This window comes from Pithys albifrons, chromosome 2 (genome assembly GCF_047495875.1).
Source record: "Pithys albifrons albifrons isolate INPA30051 chromosome 2, PitAlb_v1, whole genome shotgun sequence".
In the NCBI taxonomy this organism is placed as follows: Eukaryota; Metazoa; Chordata; class Aves; order Passeriformes; family Thamnophilidae; genus Pithys; species Pithys albifrons.
The window spans coordinates 105,705,045-105,719,618 of NC_092459.1; the positions used below are offsets into that span (position 1 = coordinate 105,705,045).

The window sequence follows — 14,574 nt, forward strand, 5'->3', positions numbered from 1 at the left end:
GGTCACGTTCCTCCTTGACCTGCTTAGGCATTTTTGAAACCCCTCTAAGCCCCCACACCCACTGTTTTGTAGGGTACTCAGTACTGCAGATCAGTTTTGGCATGAGCCTCACTCTGTCTCCTACCAGCTTTCAGTAACAGAAATGGAAAGCAAATCCATGTCTTCACCCCATCAGAAACCACAGCTGCAAAGCGGTCTTACTGTTTCATAAGCTACTTTTATTTTTGAACCTTTAGACCTGTAGCACATCCTCTACAAAGGTTGAATTCAAAATTACTTGCACAAGCGCAGAAAGAGAAGTCTGTATCTCAGCATACATTACAGTCCCCAACCCCCTCCAAAACAAAATGGAAGTGTCTCTGGTTCAAGGCAGCCTACACAACAGCGAGCTGCAGGAGCTGTAAGCTATTATTTTAGTTCCCAAGGAAAGTAATTACTATAGCAACCAGCACATCTGAATGGCTCTTTGGCTGCTACCGAGGCACAAACAACTTCGCACACAAAGGCACATCAGAAACGTGCTGTGTTTAACGTTCTTGGGGAGCTCTGTCTTTTGAAGAGCTTTATAAAACGTGCGTAACAGGCTTCTGAGAAATGACTGCCAGAATAACAGCAAGCAATTGTACCATGCCATGATCCCAAAATAACCTAATGAATGGCTCAGTATACTTACCCCTCAAGAGATGAAGCAAAAAAACTGCAGGCTCCATTTTAAGCCTGTGTGCCAGGAAGTATCCAGCAGAGCTGAAGATACATTCAATAAACAGGCAATAAAATGGTGGGGAAACGTCTCCCCTTTTGTTCTCTGTACTGATGCAAAGTCCCTGCAAGCTTCAAATGCCAGCTCATCCCCTAGGGCTTATACAGAGTTTGTTGGAAAAAGGGATTTAATACAGCTTTGTAATGCTGGAGGGTGTAACAAGTCATGTCTGGCATTCTTTCCTGTGTCTGTGCAGCAAACAACCCCCACAGACCCCATCTCCAGCTGCAGTCCTGGGTACATCACTGTTGCTATTGCTGAATAAGGAAGCTTCTTGAGCAACAGCAAACTGTAATCATTGGCCATTGCTTAAGTATTACAGCATATTGTCTGTCACCTGCAAATCAAAATGCCACTGGTGTAACAACCGCTTGCTAGTTTCTGGTGTCTGCCTGCAAAGCTGTACCACTTCATGGTGCAGAGATATACAGCTTAGATCCCCAAAACAAGAGATCTGGTCCAAGCAACCTGGCCCAGGAGTATTGACTGAAGTTTTGACACAGGACACATGCACATATGTCACCTGTCTCAAGGAAGGTGAGGAGCATTAACATCACATTCCTGCTCCATTTCACAAGGCAGTTCTGATGGAAATGGAGGTTATGAATTTGGCTAACTCAGAACAGAGCTGGATCCTATAAGGGAGTACATGTCCCTTCCCATATCTGAACTGCCTTTTAAAATTATTTTTTAATCAGTTGAGTCCTAAAGTCTTTCTCTGGGCTCAAAATAAACTGAAAATGACAGCTGGATTTAACATAAAGACAAAATTAAGGAAGGAAATGTAGTGATGTAATTTATTACAGAAGTGTCTTACAACCAAATAAAAAAGGATCTTGTCATGGCAGGTTCTGCACGACAGTGTTTTGGTTGACAGGAACCTTTTAAGCAAAGTCACTTTATTTTGTATTAAAGAAAAACATGCAAGAAAAAGCACAAAAATAAAATATTCGTAAGAAAATAGCACAAGTACATATAAAATCCAAGCCCCACTTCTATCTTTGAACATGGTAGTTGCCCTGTAGGCATCTGGAATTTCCAAACTGCTCATCCCAGAGAAATAAAATCTCCTCTGTAATTTTTCTCATAACAAGTTCATTTTCTGATAGTAGTTGACTGGGCATTATATAGGTCCCTCTTGAAAAAAAAAAACAAACAAACAACAAAACAGTTCTTTTTCATAGTGTGCTTTTTTACTAGCTCTTTGGTGGCGGAAAGACAGGACCACTCAGAAGCTGATTTCCCAGTTTGCCTTTGTTACTAAACAGGAATATCTTGCCTGATTTAGAGTAGCTGGGACCAGTGGGACCAGGCTTTGAGGCAGCACATAACCTGCCTTCATGCCATACCTCTGCTATACCTGAAGGGTCACTGGCTGCAATAGAGCAGGTAGATCTTTGTTTCTAACAAACATTTTGCCTTTTGGGTTGAAAAAGGCTGCTGCAGTGCCTTTTCAGTGAGAGCGAGGGGAGATACAGAGTAGAGAGCTAGTGCATTGCCCAGCTGCTCGTGCAGAGCTGCAAGGCAGAGAAGTGAAACCAAAGTCTCAGAGGTGAGCAGCAAACTCTTTTGAACACTCATCAGCTGTGGAAGTGCCCTTCTGCTAGTGCCAGGTGTGTTCATGCCAGAACGGCAATTTTCTTTTAGGAAGAAAGAAGACAAAAAGCAAATGAATAAGGCCCAAACCAAATGCTTTCTTGAACACAGGAATGATCAAAACCAAAATCCAGTGTGGTGAGATATTGAACATGACTCACTTGTATCTTCCCCTTCCCCTCATCCACTTCCCCCATCCACCAGAGGCAGATGGGCAGGATGTATACAAAGGTGAATTATGAGAAATCCTCAAGGTCATGAAGCAGGACTGTTGGAATACCTTGCTCAAAACCTGAAACTGGCATTGCTCCTTACTCTTTCCTGCAAAATTCAGGCTTGTGCAACCTGTTTTCTTTTCTAGTTTATCTGTTGGCTTGAAAATCGAGTGAACAGATTTGTATGTGGTATTGCTTTTGCACCTACACAGCCTTAGATGTCACTGACACTTGAGCGGTCTTGCATCTGTGAAGGTAGGTGAGAAAATCAGGGTGTTCATGACTATTACATCAAAGACCTGGACCTTCTCTGGTGCAAATCAGAGAAGTAAATCAAAATGGCATCCCCTGTTGTGTTTAAAAAACACAGAGCTAATGAAATCCTGTCTTTGCAAAGCAGAAATGCTTCCTAGCCCTGAAGAAGCACATTAAGAGAGAGGTGTTGAGGGAGCCAAGGTGCTAAGGACTGAGCTTCTGGGAACTCTCTGCATGTGAAAACATGTTATGAAATGGTTATAAAAGGTCATCCTCTCTTTCATCCATCTGGAGCCTTCCTCACTCCAGAGTTTGTGCTGCTCCCTGTCCTGTCTCAAATTGGAGGTGGTATGGATGAGCAGTAAAAAGCATGTTTACTTGCCATGTCATTTTTGGATAGAGAGCATTGGTTGTGAAGATGCAGAAGAAAACACAGCAAACAAAGAAGTGCAGGTTCCCAAACCATCTCTGCTCAGCCCTGAGTGGGAGGGCTTATTTCTGTGTTAGCTTGGAATTTGTCTCCCCAAAAGATGATAGCTGTGTTTGAAATTAATATTTAGCTACCACTAGTTTGATTGATTGATTGATTGATTGATTGACTGATGCTTTTTGGTGGCAGTTCTTGGAATTACTGCTTCTTAGAACAAATTCTGAAAATGGGCCCTCATAGAAATACAACCATATCAAATTGTCCTGAGGTTCTCATCTTGGACTTGAGCCTTGCCAAGAGAGGTCAAAAATGTGTACACACATTACTTAAATGTTACTGGGGATTTTCCCTGCAGACTGAAATTGCCTGCAAAGACCTGAGATAGTCAGAGGTCGATATTTAAAAAGACAAAGATTTTTAATGGAGCCCAGGTCAAAGCCATGACTTTGAGAATATCAACATCTTGGTCAGTAAATGCCCTGAGCCTGATTTAGAGTTCCATCAGCAGGCGCTGCTTTGTGCCTCTTGTGGAGGGACTATGTGTGGGGCGGGTCACAAAGGGAAAAAACAGCATTCTATCATGTCATGCTTTGCAAGGGCCGTGAAAGTCGTATCGGTGTGATGGAAGTGGGAGAGAGCAGCCGGTGGCGGCAATGTTCTGTCCTCCGAACTTGCGAGCTGGCGGCTGCGCTGCCCGACCCGGCATCGCCCGCCTGAGCACCGCAGCCTCGCTGCATCCACTCGACATCCCTGCCGCTCCTCTCGGCATCCTTCTCGCTCCCCTCGGCATCCTTTTCGCTCACCTCGGCATTCTTCTCGCTCCCCTCGGCATCCTTCTCGCTCCCCTCGGCACCTCCCGCGCCCGGTGGGGCTGCTCCTCGCTCCCAGCCCCGGACTGCCCAGCGCTCCTCTCCGGCTCCTCCCCGCCGGGCGGGTGTTCTGGCCGCCCTTTGGAGCCCTGTGTGCTCCGATCCCGGCCGCCATTGCTCCTTCCTCACGGGCGTCCTTCCCGGGCTGTGCTGAGGCTCCCCGGAGGTGCCGGCGGCCGGGTTTTGGGGAGCGATGACAGCGGTGCGGAGAGAGGCGTTCGGGCGGATGCCCCCGGAGCAGGGAGGGGGAGAGGTGGAGAAGTTCGTCTTAGAGTCGGACAGCGTGAAAGTGGAGATCTTGTCCTTAGGGTGCATCATCGCCGCTTTGGAGACAAAAGACAGGGATGGGAAGTTTTCAGATGTTGTCCTAGGATTTGACACTTTGGAAGGTGGGTCTAAATCGATTTCTTTAAAAAAAACAACAACAACAACAAAAAAACAAAAAACCCAAAAAACCCCTAAAAAACTCCCAAAACAAAACCAGGAACCACGATCAGGCAGTTTAGCAATTTAACCAGCGTTTACTGGTTTATTGTCACACTGTGTGATCTGCTCCTAAGCGTCCCCTCCAAATCATGATCTGAACAGATGCAGTTCCTGCTGCCTGTCCTGGGCTCAGTGGTGGGTGTGGAACAGGGACACCAGTGGCTGCAACTTGCAGTGTGCCACTCTGATGGGGCAGCTCTTTAACTGCAAGAGGCCTTTTCTGCAAGTCTGCAAGTACGCAAGATCCCATCAGGCCATTTGAATCAAAGATGTACATGACTAGTGAGCTATGTGTCCTGTGAAACACTGGGACTGCACTCACCTATTTAGTCCTGGAGGGAAGCAGAGAGAGACACCTCTGGGTACATAAACACACCTGGAGACCACCCATCCCTTCCTTCCCTATGCTTCTGTTTAACTGTATGCTCTTTTTCTGTACAGGTTACACAAGGAAGCATCCCTTCTTCGGTGCTGTTGTAGGGCGCGTTGCCAACAGGATTGCAAAGGGGAAGTTCACTGTGGATGGAAAGGAGTATCAACTGTTCCTCAACAATGGGCCCAACAGCCTGCATGGAGGAGCCAGGGGATTTGACAAGGTGAAAATCAGGCTGGCGGTCCCAGTGTTGGCCCAGCACACAGCCTGTGGGGTTGTGGTTAGAGAGTATGATGTCTTTGCTCCCGACTCTGTAGCATTTTCTGGTGGTTACTGGGTTGAATCAACTCAGAAAGTGCTGTGAGTGCAGGAATGGGGGAAAGTGAGACAGATCTTGTGAGCTGCTGGGTTGACTTGTCTTTGAATTTGCAGGGCTTGCTGATATCATCCTTGGATGCTGTGCAGAGAGGGGTGCTGTGCTTCCTCTGTGTGACCACAGCCCTGTGTGTTCATAAGCCCAGTTCTGACAGGGTTGTCCTGGGTGAGGTGCTGCTGCCACAGAGCCTGGGTTGCGACACAGCAGTGACGGCTCAGCCTCAAGTGAAACGGAGGCTCCCAAGGTGCCAGCTGTACCACCCTAAACTGAGTACTGCAGTTGTGCCAGTGTCCAAACACAAGTTTCCTAGGGAACAGTGTTCCACGCAGGCTCATTTCTACCTGCAGTTTCAAGGATAGGCGGTTGCCTACCCATTGCTCCTCCCGGAGTCAAAAGGACCTGGATTGTGGAAACTAGGTATCATTGTTTGCAACAACACTGCCAAGTAAGGGGAGAGGAGGGTGGTGCTGCAGGTTCAATGCAGTCGTTGCATTGCCCCCTTCTGTGCTGCCTGCTGACAGCATCTCCCAGGCTCTCACTGACTCACAGCAATGGGGACTTAGATCAGGCCTCCAAAATGCCCCAGGATCCAAGATTGCTATGTCTTCTTCCCAGCCCCTCTGCCATGACCTCCTGAGATAAAATAACCTTTCCCTGGCCCCAGGGCACCCAACCTTTTCCATCTTCTCCCAATAGCTTCTGCTGAAGTCACATACTGCCTCTGCACTATAGATGGTAAAGCAACAGAGCATTTCCTCTCTTGAAAGTCTTGCTGATAACCTTGCTTGATTGCAGAGCAGGCTTAGAAGTCTCTACTTTCCTAATGCCTTGGGCTTTGTCAGTTCAAATGTATTTGTAACCAGCAAGTAGCTGATCCACCATTTCCCCAGAAGAACATATATGAATGAGCTGGTGGAGCTACTTTCCTGGGTTAATGCTTTATTTCATGAAAGGACATCCAGGCTGATGGGACAAAAGTCAGAGTGTCTTGAAAAAAAACACTTTGAGGCGGTGCAGTGTGAACTGGCATCAGGTTGGGATGAAATGCTCCTCAGCAGCCTTAGAAGAAAGGGTGGTTTGGCTGTTGTACCCCAAAGAGAACAATCCAGTTTAAGGTTTCTTTATATATACCCTGATCCCTGTGAACTGGAGCTGAAAACAAACACTCCATTGCACCTGGGACTTCCAAGCTGTCTTCTGCAGGTGGGGAACGTGGTCTCTTCTCCTGCCTCTTCCCCTTGCTTGCTGAAGGCACACCAGCTTGGTGGGAACAAGGCAGTGACATCTCCCAGCCAGAGCTTTGTGTCCTCTTGCCCACAGGGCACACATGGGCACCTGCTCAAGACCTCTTCAGCTAGGAAATTATCACTGTTCAGAGACAGCCCTAACATGAACAACAAAGACCAGCATTTGTCTGTGATTATCTTTACCATCTTGTCAGTTTTTCCTGATCTTACAGATCTCAGCACTGGGGTCAGTGCATGGTCTGATGACTGTCTTGCAGCTGTGCTTACATGGCAGTGTGACCACACTGCCGGGCCACTCTAGAAAATAATCCTCTTATCTTAAAAAAAATAGTTATACCTGTATGCTTCCTGGACTTTACTGGCTTTTTCTTCAAAGAACCTAAATTGAAACTCGTGTTTAAAACTGCAGCATCCGTGCAACAGTGGGAGCTGCAGTCAAACTGCATTCTGTGCAGGAGGACCTGCTCTGCAATCTGATATATTTGGCATCCTCAGTTCCCCTGTTTGGTGAAAATGCTGGCTTTTGACACTGCCCTGTGTTTGTGATCTCTGTGCAGGACATGGGAGGGATCATCTCGAAAGCATTATCTGGTCCCTGTTCCTGAATCTGTCCTTTTTGACTAGACAGTAACTGTTCGTTAGGTAGATGCAAAGCTCCAGAATCCAGACACCTCACCTCTTGCCACGCGTCCATCCTTAACACCAGTCCCATGGTCAGGGTCAAACAGGCTGTCTGGGCAACTGTGTATGGTATGCTGCCTTGCTTTACTCACTGGAAGACCATGTTTGGCTCCAAGCAGAGCCCTGGTCTCTGGCAAGGGCAAGAATGGGAGCACTCTGGAGAGAGACCTATAGATGTGTCTGGCAGTACATCTGGTATTGTTTAATGCAACCCCAGCCCCTGAGCAGGAGCTCCCAGTGTGTACTTATATTGTCCTAGAAGCCAGAGCCTAGTGAGCAAAGGAAAGTGTGTCAATTTGTTGAAGTGATGTGATGTTGCACATCAGGAGATCCATGGAAAGGTGAAAAAGTCCAGCTGCTGGACAAAAATCAAGCATGTAGACTCTCTTAGGCATAGAGTAACACAGGCTGGAACAGACCCTCATCAAACTACCAAACTGCCTTTTTGTTTGGCTGCTCATTGGAAAAGTTGCTCCATGCTGCTGGTCCTGGCTGACCAAGAGTAGGCCAGTGCCTGTGTTTTCTTCCTTTTTTTTTCCTCCAACAAGAGGGATCTTAGTTTTAATCCTTCATAAGGAGAAAAAGATTGATCGGGCTCTTGGGTTTTTTTTCTTCTAGAAGTAAAGGCAGGAAAGATGAATGACAAAGCCTTTGTTTCAGTGCAACATCCCTTGAGTGCCTTCTGTCCCTGGGCTTAGCCCAGCCTGAGGCAGGAGGAAAGAACATCATGTTTCCCATTACTGTCCCACTAACAACATGCTCCTTGCAGGTTCTCTGGAGCCCCCAGATACTCCCGGATGGTGTCTGCTTCTTCCGACTCAGCCCTGACGGTGAGGAGGGGTACCCTGGAGACCTGAAAGTCTGGGTGACCTACACCCTTAATGGCAGGCAGCTGTCCATCAACTATCGAGCCCAGACCAGCAAGACGACACCCATCAGCCTAACAAACCACGCGTACTTCAACCTTGCAGGGCAGGTAAGTGTGAGGAGATGAACCCTGTGGAGAGACACTGTGCAAGGTAGGAAAGCCTGGGGACCCATGGGATGACCCATGAACTTCCCATTGGATCATTGGGACCAACATGCTGATCTGGGGACAGAGCATGTTTTTGGGGGCAGAGCAGTAAGGATTGTCTCTGCATCGTGGGCTGCATGCAGGGGCAGGACTGAATTGCAGAGACCTCAACTGAGGACATGTTGTTTCTGTGCTTCTTGAACAGAGACATCCCATCACGAATGTTAGCTCTCCTTTTGTGTGCAACTGGGGAGTCTCAGTCTCTCCTCGTCCCTTGGGAAGATGACAGAGGAGGTGCAGAGCTGGCGTGCCCTAGTGGTGGGCTGACATTTCTTAGCTGTATTCTGTTGGCACTTCTGAGACCACATGCTGAACACTTGCATAGGTGGTGCAGTTGAGACTGGGGCCTGTAGTGCCAGCACTGAAATACCCAAGGTAAAATGGGGAGGAGAAACATCATAAAATGGGGATGTGAGATGGCCAGAGTTGCAGAGTAGCAAGGTTGCAGTAGCTGGGTGCCAAGGTCTCCCACACACTGTACAGGGTTCTGTCAACCAAATGGGCACTTAATTGCAGCAGTGTTTTAGTCTCTGTTTATAACTGAGGAGAAAAAGGAACTGAGAAATAAAATGTTGCTGGGCAGAGCAATAGGATAGTACAGTGCAGTCACGCTTGGACATGAGACAAAGACCCTTACAAGTGTTAGTGGGAGACAACCCAGCCCCTCTGTGCAGGAGCTCTGCTCAGGCCGCTGGTGATAATGTCTGTGCAGTTACTGGTGTACCCTGTGTTTGTACTCCCAGAGGTGCAGTAATATCCACACCTGCAGCGCGCAACTCAGATGTGTTCCAGAGGAACAGGAGACCTTTGGGCATGAAATTGCTTTTCCGATTAGATAGTGACCTGAAGGCTCAGCTTTGGTCCTGCTCCCTTTCCAACCTAGCAGGTTCCCTGCCAGCTTTCCCAAGGCTGTGGAAGAGGAGGAGGAGCGCACTCCCACTGCAATGCAGGAGGTGAACCAGGAGGATGGGTTTCTTTTCCCCGTGCTTGCTTCCTTCCCCCTTTGCCCACTGCTGAGTGCTCAGCACACAGTGTGTTTTGGATAGTTAGCCTGCAGGTTGGTACTGCTTAGTGAGGTACAAGTACAGGCTGATGGTCTCAGCCCTGTGGGATTTACAGCTCTTAGGGCCCATGCAGGTTTTTGCCTGTGCCAGTAGCTTTGTCCTGTGCCCAAGGTCAGGGCAGGATGATGGCCAGGTGGTCCCCCAGGCACTACCAGATCAGCTGTAGCACCACTGTGGACAGTCACTTCCCAAGTGTGTTTAGGGTTGCTTGAATAGTGGAAGGGCTGCAGCAGGAATCCCAGCATTTCCCATCCTTCTGCAGGGCTCGCGAGATGTCTATGACCATAAGATCTCTATTGAAGCAGATTTCTACCTTCCTGTGGATGACACCAAGATCCCTACCGGTGGGTGGTGCGGCACTCGTGGCACGTGGTGGGAGTGGTTTTACAGAGGAGTGTCTGTGGGTGTTGGGAGCAGCACTGCCCAGCAAGGGGACACGCCAGCATCCAGGGGACCCCAGACACAGCAGGGCCCTCATCCATGGGCACAGAGTGGGCAAAGTGAGGTGCTGGTAACAGGGTCCATCACTACCTCCAGACCTGGAGACGAGGGTCTGCCTAGAGGGTGCAGGTAGGAGCAGCAGGAAATGGGGTCAGAAGCATATGTGATGCCCATCCAGAAGAAAAGCTAGCTGTGATACCTGGAGGAGTGGATTCCCTGGTTCAGGTGGCTTTTGCTCAGCTCGGTGTGTCATGCCTGTGCTAAAGAAGAAGAGCTTAAGGCCATACCAAAACCACTGCCCTGCTAGAAGCTTTCACCGTCGAGCTATTTTTCATGTCTTAGTTGTGGCCAGCTTGATACTCCTGCTTTTTGAAGTTCCCTCTTGTGTGTGTTGTCTTAGTCCTGGGGTGAAGACAAGACTTGTGCAACTATTAAAGACTGCTGTATTTTATGTAACTGAATCAGAATGGTTTCATTTTTTTCCAAGGTGTTTTTCCACTCCACAGACGAATTGAGTAAATACATTCCTTTTAGACAGGATCAGGAGCCACAGAAGTGCTGTTTGTCAGGTACAGACTGATGCTTCCCAAGGTTTGCAGAGCACACCTGGTGCAGAGCCACAGATGAGGTGGATGTGTGGCTGCAGTGAGCAGAGAACAGCTCATGGGGCCAGCAAGGGGGCTGAGATGTCCCCATGCCAGCATCCCCAGTGCTAGAAGCTGCCTGCTGACCTTTGGAAACCTCTCCCTTTAGAGAGGGGCAGAAAAAATATTCCTCCCCTTCCCTTCCTCTCTCCCCTCTCCCATGCCAAACCCCTTGCCTTTGGGTTGGGGTGACTGTTTTGCACTGTGTTTGGTATGTCTTATTGTTCTTGCTGCTTCATCACAGGACTGCATTCCCACAGCACACCTTAAAAAAGATGAGAGAAAATGTTGAGTTTATGGTCTTGAACCATTTTGCTGAAACAGTGCCCTGAGGCAGAAGGGGACTGGTCCCACTATACAGCCCATATTCACCGTCCCATAGGTGGACCACCTTCATGGCCATCTCACAGGTGTTTATTCAGAGATTTGGGAGGATTCATTTATTTATACAGGGAGAGATAGTATATGTATGTAAACACTATGCATACACAAACTTTAATAGCCAAGAAGTTTTGGGGTTATATTAATTAGCTGGTATAGTTACATATACAAAGCTCCCTTATGTTTTCTTGCTCCCTGTCTGTGCTTTGTCCCTGCTAAGAACAGCAGCATCCCCAGGGGCTGCCAGCTATGCTGGGGACAAGTGATGTCCCAGCCCCAGTCACAGTGGCCACAAGGCGAGCTTGCTTGAAGCAGGACACTGCAATGAGACAGGGATCACTAATGGCTAAAACCCCTCAGGTCACCAAACCAACAGATCTCAGCCCTGCCCATGGTCAGCCCCACCAGGGTTTGCTCGTGTGTGGGTGAGTGGCTGATGCTGCTGTTCTCCTTGATCAGGGGAGGTTGCTGCCGTGCAGGACACCAGATTCGATCTCCGGCAGCCCGTGGAGCTGGGGAAGCACATGCAGAAGTTTCACCTCGATGGCTTCGACCACAACTTTTGCCTGCAGCAGGTGCAGTCTCCACACCTTGTAGCCAGGTAGGCTGGGACCTTGGCAAGGGTCCCCCACCCCTGGAGCTGTGGGGGCCCATTCAGCCAATCCCCTGACATCTTCCACTGGCATCTCCCCAGGGTTCACCACCCACCCACTGGCAGGACCATGGAGGTTCACACCACCCAGCCTGGCATCCAGTTTTACACGGGGAACAACCTTGATGGCTCCCTGAAGGGCAAAGGTGGCATCACATACCCCAAGCACTCGGCGCTCTGCCTGGAAACCCAGAACTGGCCCGATGCCATCAACAAGGTGAGCTGTCTGTTCCCCCACAGGAGCCCTGTGGCAGGAACCATACCCCCACTGCCCTCAATGTGTCTGGGGCATTACATATATAAAGAGAGTCTGCTTGTCAAGGAGATGCTTTGCAGACACCAGAACAGAGGCAGGCACAGGCCACAGCATACCATGGCTTTAGGCAGGGGTCAGTCAGTGCAGCGGGTACTGGCCCTGTGCAGTCCCAATTCCCAAAAGGATGGGGTCTACAGTAGAAGGCTCCACTGGGGCCTTGCCACATCCTCATAAATTATTCCTCATGGTCTGAATTCAACCAGCAGGAGGACTTGCCCACTCAGCCAGCTGGCAAGTGATGATGGTTACACACTGCTGCTGGAAATGGCTGGTGGGAGCTGTGAGATGATACCCTGGGAAGGCCAAAGGGATGCAGCCATACTTTTATGACCCTTTGTGGTCCCATGGAATTCACTTACAGTCACTGACATGCTGCTTCCTTTCCCCAGCCCCACTTCCCCAACGTCCTGCTCCAGCCAAGTGAGGAATACAACCACACCACATGGCTCATATTCAACACTGCCTGAGAGGGGCTGCTGACTCCCACCAGTGAGAGGGGTAAGTGCCTCCAACAGCTTAACCAGAAACCTTGCCAGGTGCCAAACAGATCTTTCCAATTACCCTGGGTGACGCATCCCACTTGGTGGGAGCATTTTTCCTCCTCTGTGGTTTTCACCTGCAGTTCCTGCTGGTTTTAACGTGTGTCACAACCTCTGCTGCTGTCTGGTCTGTGCAAAGCTCTCACATTCTTTCCAGCCTCACCCTGGGCCCTGGGTTTTGTTTTGCAGTAAAAATGCACTGAAAACACCTTGTCTGGGGACATGGCCTGTCGCAGCCCCAACTGCAGCTGGGGAATATCTGGTAATATTTACGGAGAGCATGTGGGAAGGCTGATGCAGTCGTGGTTGTTCATTACAACATCTGCTATTTCCAGAAAAGTGCTCTGAGCTGCTCTGGCTGCTGCTGTCTTTACACAGTGCACAGTGCTCATGCAGAATAGCTTTCCAGAGGATGATGGTGTGCTGGGATTATCCCAGCTGGCTGCCCTGGATCCTCTGGTTTAACTCCTATTTTGAAGTCAGCAAGAGCTGCACAAGAGCATCTTCCGTGCTATGCCTTGGCTGCTGAAGTGAAGCAGGCACATCCATTTAGTCCTGAATATGCAACTGCAGGAGGAAAACCATCATCTTAATGTTGTGTTTCCACATGAAACACACCATCTCAAAAACCCTGTAACAGGAGCCTATCTGATAAAAATCTCCATGTTTCTGAGGTTTTGTACAAAATTGGCAGAAGCCAGGGGGATGGCAGTACTATCACATTAGGTAGCTGACAGCCCTCTCCCCAGGGAAACAGACAGGCCTTGGGCCAGGTACCCTGTGCAAGGCACTGCAGTCTGACTCCCACCTTCTCCTGCCTTGCTGCTGCTGAAGGGCATGCATAAGCCCCGGCTCCCACTGGCAGATTGCAGCCAGGGCCTGTAGCACTTTCAGCTTGCTTCCTCAGCTGCAGAGCTGCAGGAATGCTCTTGCCCACAGCGTAAGTGCCTGGCCATTGGGGTTGCAGAAGTGGCAGACCTGTCAGTCAGTTCTGCCCCCTAACACCTAAAGAAGCACCCTGCTACTCTCCTGTCACACCTGGCATTCACAGACATGCACAGTGAGTGGTCACACTACGCAGCTGCAGTTCCTACCGAGGGCTGGTATCCCCTGGAGAGCAAAGCCCAGCAGGGGGGATCACCAGGTTGCAAACCAAGGGAACACCATTATAGGAGCGGGGTTTGCACACCACACCAGAGACCTTGGATGCTTGTCCCCTGACACTGAGCTGTGTGGGGTATGCACACCCTGCCCAGAGGCACAGCCTAGGAGGGTCACAGCAGCAGCAATCACACCACACACCTGCCAGGGAATCTTTTCGTAATGCTCACGCTGTGTGAAATTTGTGGTGAAATCCTACCAAACTCACGTGAGAGCTGGAGCTACACAGCCTCCAAGGATGAGGAGCTGAGGGAGGCACCACAGCTGTGCAGAAGCACAGATGCCAGCTTTGCCACTGCTCCCTCTCTGCACCTTAGAAGTGCTGGGTGTCCTTCATAGTGGCCGTCCCTGCCAGGACAGCCATTTCCTTGCTCAGGTTCTTGCTGCTTTGCCTGGGTTTAGAGGAACCCCAGCCCTCTACAGAACCCCCCCGGCTCCTCTGCTCAGTCTTACAGTGTCTCTGGGTACTGAAAAACAGGTACCAGCATAGCTGTCATGTCAGTCTGCAGGTTTATTGTGGAGTAGGTTTGCCTTAAGAGTACAGAGAAGGTGATCAAATTCCAGAGTGGTGGTGTCGTGTGCCCCTCACCAGGCACACCATAAACCAAGGCAGGCAATGCGCAACCAGTAAATATTCCAAACACGTTATCACAGGCTTTGGGCATTTGGGATAAATCACTGCAGGCTAACATTTTGTGCCACCCCCTGCTCTCCCCTTGCAGCAATGGTGGAATATAATGGGTATTGGCAGAACACTGATCATCATATATGAACACCAACACCCACTTTGCTCAAAATCTGGGCTGTTGACTCATACACCAGAAAAGCTTCATATTAACAGTAAACTTGGGTTTTGAAAACCATGGGTTACGCAAGGTATGACTGAAGTTCAGCTTGTAACTTTTTTTCCATTTGAACTGCTCTGCTGTGGCTTACACATTGGAAGCAAATGGTCATAAGAGGCTGAAACAGGGCTTGCTTTCCATTTCAGTGCTTATTTACTGATGAAACTG

General features: G+C 49.2%; 1 protein-coding gene across 5 annotated transcripts in view; it reads left to right on the forward strand.

Moving 5' to 3' along the window:
• The window catches only part of GALM (galactose mutarotase), a 31,586-nt gene that overhangs the window by 10,838 nt on the left and 6,174 nt on the right, over positions 1-14,574 (forward strand). For 2 of the 5 annotated variants that reach the window (XM_071581187.1, XM_071581194.1), the window contains 7 exons: positions 4,434-4,514; positions 5,053-5,207; positions 8,058-8,264; positions 9,690-9,771; positions 11,353-11,494; positions 11,588-11,762; positions 12,251-12,359. In XM_071581187.1, coding sequence (XP_071437288.1) covers positions 4,434-4,514; positions 5,053-5,207; positions 8,058-8,264; positions 9,690-9,771; positions 11,353-11,494; positions 11,588-11,762; positions 12,251-12,328 — 920 coding nt within the window. In that variant the 3' untranslated portion in view covers positions 12,329-12,359. Of the gene's footprint in view, positions 1-2,746; positions 2,827-4,172; positions 4,515-5,052; positions 5,208-8,057; positions 8,265-9,689; positions 9,772-11,352; positions 11,495-11,587; positions 11,763-12,250; positions 12,360-14,574 lie in introns of those variants that run through there. The other 3 variants (XM_071581179.1, XM_071581170.1, XM_071581199.1) reach the window with 3 other exon arrangements.